A 7,554-nucleotide genomic window follows, 5' to 3' on the forward strand; every position below is an offset into this window, starting at 1 on the left:
GATGATGTTAAAGGAGGTGAAGGTGATGGTTCTGATGATAACAGTGATGATGATAAAGGAGGTGAAGGTGATGGTTCTGATGATAACAGTGATGACGATAAAGGAGGTGAAGGTGATGGTCCTGATGATAACAGTGATGATGATAAAGGTGGTGATGACGCTGGTGATGCTGGTGATGATGAAAAAGATGATGATGATAATGTTGCTGCTGGTGACAAGGTGATGCTGCCATTGCTGCTGCTAGTGATAATGGCGATGTTAGTTGGCAGTACGTCAGCAAATCCTCATAGAAGCCAAGGCTGCTCTTCTGAAGGATTAGTGAATATGCAGCCCAGAACTCTGCTTGTTGAGTGGTGAACATATAAAAAGAAATACCTTCCTGCTCTAAAGGTGGGAATGCACAGATAATTATTTTTACAATAAACATCTAAAGATGAAGTGATAGCAAAAGTGTTGGTGGACCGATACTGTGAATTATAGAATAAACACAGCAGAATCAGTGAACTAGAGATAAATGGAAGTAAAGCAAGAGAACTTGTACTCATAATGGTTAAGCAAGAACAAGCAGACTAATATTTAACTCCTTGCTTATTATTCATCAGACATTTCCCCAGGTTCTTAAAATTTTTGACTCTTACGATACCCTATGAAGGATCATGAGACAAATTTTATGATCCAGTATTATTTTATGTCTAAAGGAGCAGGGCCCAGAAAGGGGTAAGTAACTTGTCTAACGTCATAGCTGGTAAGAGGTGGGGTGCTGACCAATAGCTGGCATTATCCAAAAGGTCTTCCCTGGAACAACTTTTTTACTGAATAATTTTGAGAAGCAATAGGTCAAAGTTTACCCAGTTTCTAATCTGCAGGTTTTCTCAGTGCCTTAAACACACTGAATTGCTTTGTAAATCTCTGAGACCTGGTAACATTTCACAAACACCTCTGACCACCGAACGCTCTTTCAGGGAGGCTATTATGGAACTAGAAACCCTGATGTCATAGTGGTTAAGTGCTATGGCTGCTAACCAAAAGGTCGGCAGTTCGAATCCACCAGGCATTCCTGGGAAACTCTGTGGGGCAGTTCTACTCTGTTCTATAAGGTGTCTATGGGTTGGAATCGACTCGACAGCAATGGGGGGATTATGGATCTACCTCTTGGTCAAGAGGCCAAGAGGCAGTCATTCGAACAGAACAAGGGGATACCGCATGGTTTAAAATCAGGAAAGGTGTGTGTCAGGGTTGTATCCTTTCACCATACTTATTCAATGTGTGTGCTGAACAAATAATCTGAGAAGCTGGACTATATGAAGAAGAATTCAGCATCAAGATTAAGGAAGACTCATTAACAACCTGCAATATACAGATGACACTACTTTGCTTGCTGAAGGCAAAGACGACTTGAAGCACTTACAGATGAAGATCAAAGACTATAGCCTTCAGTATGAATTACACTTCAACATAAAGAATATAAAAATCCTCACAACTGGACCAATAAGCAATATCTTGATAAATGGAGAAAGATTTGAAGTTGTCAAGGATTTCATTTTGCTTGGATCCACAATCAACGTTCATGGAAGCAGCAATCAAGAAATCAAACGATGAATTGCGTTGGGCAAATCTGCTGTAAAAGACCTCTTTAAAGTGTTGAAAAGCAAAGATGTCACTTTGAGGATTAAGGTGGGCCTGCAGCAAGCCGTGGCATTTTCAATTGCCTCATATGCATGCGAAAGCTGGACAATGAATAAGGAAGACAAAAGAAGAAGTGATGCCTTTGAATTATGATGTTGGCAAAGCATATTGAATATACCATGGACTCCAAAAGAACGAACAAATCTGTCTTGGAAGAAATATAACCAGAATGCTCCTTCGTCTCCCGCACTTTGGACATGTTATCAGGAGGGACCAGTCCCTGGAGAAGGACATCATCCTTGCTAAAGCAGAGGGTCAGCGAAAAAGAGAAAGATCTTCAAGGAGATGGGTTGACACAGTGGCTGCAACAATGGGCTCAAGCATAGCAATAATGGTGATGATGGTGCAGGACCGGGCAGTTTTTACTTCCGTTGTACATAGGAGTGCTATGAGTCGGAATTGACTTGACAGCATCTAACAACACTATGGGACTGGAGTCCCTGGGTTTGTAAATGGTTAACACGTTTGGCTGCTAACCAAAATGGAGATTAGAGTCCAACCAGAGGCACCTAGGAAGAAAGATCTGATGATCTACTTCCAACAAAGTCAGCCATCGAAAACCCAATGGATCACAGTTCTACTCTGACACACAAGGGGTTGCCATGAGTCAGAATCAACTTAATGGTAACAGGATTTTTGTTTGTTTGTTTTATGAGACTGTCATTTCCTGGAACATAGAAAATGCCATTGTACACACGGTGTCTTATGAAGGAGCTATAGGTAGGAACGTGGATACTGTACATTTCAAATCACTTATTTGTTTTTCCCTCATTTGATTCTCATATTACCTTGTGAGGTTGGTAGGACAGGAAATCTAATCACACAGCTAGTTCATGGTGGCTCACGGATTAGAACACTGGGCCACTAACCCAAAATTTAATGCTCAGCACCACAGTTAAATGCCTGATCCAGAAGAGAAAAGCAAACAGACTTAGAATTTATAATTTCTAACCTTTTTGGGTCCGTGGGCTCTTTGGTGAATCTGACAAAAGAGGCAAATTCTTGCTCCAGAAAAAGTGCTCTAGCCCTTATGTGTAAAATATGTGTACCATTTCAGGAGACTCATGAGCCCCAGGTTAAGCGTGAGACCCACAGACTAGAGTGAGGCCTCTGCCACAAAGGAAGGGCCAATATTACTTTGGTTGTCTGAGGACGGACCCTACTTACCACCCTGAAGCCACTCTGGTCACCATCCCACAAAGAGATGGCCTTTAATCCGGTAACTTGCCCAACGTGACTTTACCTTTTAGCATTTTTGTCTGAGGCATCATGTACTGACAGCGGGGGAATGGTGTTCTCATCTAAGCGAAACCGTAAGCCTCGGACCATGAGCGGGGTGAGCCATGACAAAGTGAGGTAGGAGAACAGGCAGGCATCATCCAGGGGCTGAGTGGCAGGAACCCTAGTGGGCAGATAATAGGCAATGCAGTCACCCTTATGACATAGGCTCTGAGACGGAAAGTTAGATGAAGGTCAAGACTTAGAACAGACGAATTACAACTCTATGAAAATCACAGTGTGGTCATCCAGGTGTACACACAAATGGTTTGCCATGACTCTATCCTTTGTAATAGTTAAAAACCAGAAATGACAAGAACATCCATAATGAAGGAGGAGAGGCGAAACTATGGGACATCCGTACTATGGAATGTAATGCAGACATTTAAAAAAAATAAGGTTGATCCATATATAAACCCACAGTGACCCTATAGGACAAAGTACAACTGCCCCGTAGGGTTTCCAAGGAGCGGCTGGTCGATTCAAACTGCCAACCTTTTGGTTAGCAGCCCCAGAGCTCCAAGCATATTAAGCAAGTGAAAAAAGGCCCCGTGTAGGTCAAGAAATTCAGTGTATTTTTACCTATACTTTAAAAAAGAAGAAAGGAGGTAAGGCAGATAAAACATTACATATGTACATTTATATGAAATTCTTAATAACGGTTGACTTTGAAGAAAGGATTGGAATTGACAAAGGAATAGCAAAAGGAGCTTTCTATTGCTTTAATATTTGTATGTTTTGCTTATACAACTTTTACAAAAACAATAAAAATGAAATAAAAAGCAAATAAAAATGATGTGAGCATAAGATCAATCTGGGGATGATTCATAAATACAGGAAAAATGATTGGACTAAGGCTGAGATTATATTTATTTTTTCCCCTTGTTTTTCAAAATTGCCTTTAATGCTATGTATTTCAATACGAAGAAAAATCAGTTAAAAAAATATTTATGGAGAAAGATGGGATGACAAAAATGCCAAACTCATGGGATTTTTTTCTTAGCTTTGGTCTCTTTTCTCCATTCTCGGGGCCCTTCAGATGAGGGCCGTGCACCTAGGCAAGGCTGGCCACACCTGTGCCAGAGATGGCAGAGAGAACAAGAACCAAAGGGTGAGAGATGGTATCAGATATGTGGGATCCGTGTGTGCTCACCTAAGACAGAACGAGAACCTGGGAGCTAGTTTCAATATTCCAAAGGCCCAACAGAAACACGTTTATCTAAGATGGCATTGCCCGTGTGAACTAAAGCACCGAATTTCTTTGTTCTTGGTGAAGATCACATCAATGCAGCGTGCTAACAACATAGCTATTATTGATCAGATGCTCAGATTTTAAAAATGGGTGGAAAATGCAGTTCGTTGATAGGTAAAATCTCAGAAAACATAGTGGAGAAGAGAAGGAGTTGTAAGTACAAAGTGGATTCTTGGCAATGAAATGCAGAGGAATCAAACCCCATGGGTGTTAAGGCCCCATAATTAATTAATTAATTAATGTTTGCATGCCTAGGGAAGCATGATTTTGTGGAGGTCCCTCGTGATAGTTAATTTTATGTGTCAGCTTGACTAGGCTGTGATTCCCAGCGGTTTGGCCAAATACTAGACTAGTTGCTGTTCCGTAATGTCATGTCATGTCATGTATCATCTTCCATACTGTCATCTAATCAGTCAGTTGGAACGGGGGTTTCCTTAGGGTATGGTCTGCCTTGAGACTATAAATAGATATTTTGACAGAATTCTTTCTCCTCTTTCTCTTTCTACTGACTCTGCACCCTTCCCAACACCTGCAGAAGTCTCCAGTCTGCCACCTGACCTACAGATTTTAGACTTTCCAGCTCCCCACAATCCCACGAGCCAGCAGAAGTCTCCAGCCTGTCGCCAGCCCTCACAGCTGAGTGAGCCAATCCTTTGAACTAAATCTCTCTGTGTCTCTGTCTCTCTCTGTCTGTATATATATATATGTATGTGTGTGTAAGTATATATATATATATATATATTTGTTGTTGTTGTTAGGTGCTGTCGAGTCGCTTCCAACACAAAAAGACCATACATACAAGAGAACGTATATATATGTAAAACAAAAAAACAAACCCATTGCCATCGAGTTGATTCCGACTCATAGCAACCCTATAGGACAGAGTAGAACTGCCCCATAGAGTTTCCAAGGAGTGTCTGGTGGATTTGAACTGCTGATCTTGTGGTGAGCAGCCAAACTCTTAACCACTCTCTCTCTCTGTCTCTCTATGTATATATATATATAAAACCAAAAACAAACCAAACCCATTGCCATAGAGTCGATTCATAGCAATATATATATACATATAATTGTTTTGTTTCTCTAGAGAACCCTGGTAAGAAAGCCACTCCTGGAAGCAAGCCTGGATAAGTTTGGAAAACAAGTTGGAGATAGTTTACTGGAAAAGATAAACTGAGTTTCTTTAACTCTTAAATTTAAAGCCACGCGGTCCATTGTCCCTCAGAACCCATACTTCTTCATAGTACCTTCCTAACACAGATTGCAATCCCGTTATCTATGAGTTTACTTGCTGATTGTCTTTCTCCCCTTGGAAGGTCCATGGTGGCAGGGATTCTGTGTATTTTGCTCAATGTTATCCCCCACCCTACAATCTAGCCCAGTGCCTGGCACACCTAGGTGCTCAATGACTCTTGTTGGGTGACTGACAGTGTTGATGATGCCCCTGATGGGCCCCAGGTGGATCTGGAGGTACACAGTGGGTGATGTGAGTGTGCAGGGACATGGTTATGGACCCTTCGGAAGGGGGTCTCGGCGTGAGGGTCTGAGGATCATGCCCTAGTGGGTATTTCCCCTCCGCCCCTCGGGACTCACTTTGGCTTGAGGTGGATGGGAGTCATGGTTCTCCAGGTGGCATCGTACTTCCCCCTAGGGAGGACATCCTCCTTCCCCAGCATCTCATGTTTCCTCTCCTGCTGGCTCCAGGGGCCGTCCTTGACAGTATATGTTTTCTTGGGAAAGAAAAACCAAAAGGGCATCATTACCATTTTCAGGTCTCATAAATCTGAAAATGCGGGAGTTTAGACCAGCTGTCCAAGGGGAGATAGATCTTTCCACATGCAGTTGCCCAATGAGAGGCTGCCAGGCAGGGAATGAGCACCGGGCAAAGAGTGAGGACCACTGGGCCCAGCCCTAGCCCTGTCCTACCCTTGCTGGGCAACACTGGTAAGGCCACTCCAACCCTCTGGGTTTTTATCTGGCCATACACAATTTTAGACAAAGATATAGGTTGTTATGGGGCCCTGGTGGCACAGTGGTTAAGAGTTTGGCTGCTAACCAAAAGGTCGGCAGTTTGAATCCACCAGCTGCTCCTTGGAAACCCTAGGGGCAGTTCTCCTCTGTGCTCTAGGATCGCTATGAGTCAGAATTGACTCAACGGCAACAGGTGTTTAGCTATAGGGTATTACAGTTAGTTACCTCCAGAATATAAGACCAAGTCACCCTGTAAGGGCAAACCTACTGAAAAAACAGTAAATCCCCAAATATTACGTTAGCTTTACGATAAGGTTAGAAACCAGTAAAAAGAGATACACAATTTTTAGTCTTAATATAGAATAAATAGTACTATTTTAAAAGCACAGCAAGAGAATGATGGAAGAAGATTCAGGAAAGTGGTTACTTCAGGTAGGGAGAGGTGGAGAATGAGATGGGGAAAGATCAATAGCTGAATGTCACTGTCAAAGTCCTAGCTGGTGTGTTGGTGATGAGTTTAGTAGTGCTTGTTGTATTATTATAAGTAAATAAATACATAGATGGATAGATGAATGGATGGTTGGATGGACAGATAGGTAGATGGGCAGATGGATGGAGAGTTGGATGGATAGATGAGTAGATGGATGAATAGATGAATGGATGAATGGATGAATGGATGGATGGATGGATGGATGGATGGATGGGTAGAAAAGTAAAAGGCCATGCCTGAACCATGAAGGTGTGATTAATCTAAAGGTGGGTACCTGAGTTCCACTGCAAAAAAAAAAAAAACAAGGTTTAATTCTTTGACCTAATTCACGACCCTTGAGAAGAGAATATCCTGTGAACTCAGTTTCCTGGAGTTTTGATGCCAAGAAAATCTACTTACGTAACTAAGTCCTGAAACCATGTCATCGCCTATGTCCATGCCGAGATCCACCAGGCCACCAGAGTAGTCAGGGACCCAATATGTTCCCCTTCTGGTCATTTTTAGTTATTTTGCCACTTCTTTGTTTCCCAGAGTCAGAGATCCTGAAAAGGCAGCAGGTAGGAGCAGCTTAGGTTCAGCCCTGAGCAGCCAGAGGACATCACTCTGCAGGGAGCGTTTATTGGGCACACGGAGGGTTGGGCTAGTGTCACAGCACCACTGTCCCCTCTGTCTGGAATGTACTTGGATCCCTCTTTTTTTAACTTCTACTTAGGATTCAGCCCAGGGTCACTTACGGAGACCTTCTCTAATCACCCTGCCCACAGGCCTGCTCATAGAATCACACTCCTTGCCTTACCTCAGCTTGTAATTGTACATTTATCAGAATCATTTGTTTAGAGTTCATTTCCTTCACTAGGCAGAGAGCCTCAGGAGGACA

The 7,554-nt window shown here is 42.6% G+C and overlaps 1 protein-coding gene across 1 annotated transcript in view; it reads right to left on the reverse strand.

The window, feature by feature from the left end:
- ABCC11 (ATP binding cassette subfamily C member 11) overlaps positions 1-7,175 on the reverse strand; it is a 68,538-nt gene extending 61,363 nt beyond the window's left edge. The window contains exons 1-3 of the mRNA XM_004371694.1: positions 7,077-7,175; positions 5,810-5,946; positions 2,930-3,088 (exon numbers count right to left, since the gene is read on the reverse strand). Coding sequence (XP_004371751.1) covers positions 2,930-3,088; positions 5,810-5,946; positions 7,077-7,175 — 395 coding nt within the window. The remainder of the gene's footprint in view (positions 1-2,929; positions 3,089-5,809; positions 5,947-7,076) is intronic.
- Positions 7,176-7,554: the final 379 nt, after the last annotated feature.

This window comes from Trichechus manatus, unplaced genomic scaffold (assembly GCF_000243295.1).
Source record: "Trichechus manatus latirostris isolate Lorelei unplaced genomic scaffold, TriManLat1.0 scaffold00014, whole genome shotgun sequence".
Classification (NCBI taxonomy): Eukaryota; Metazoa; Chordata; class Mammalia; order Sirenia; family Trichechidae; genus Trichechus; species Trichechus manatus.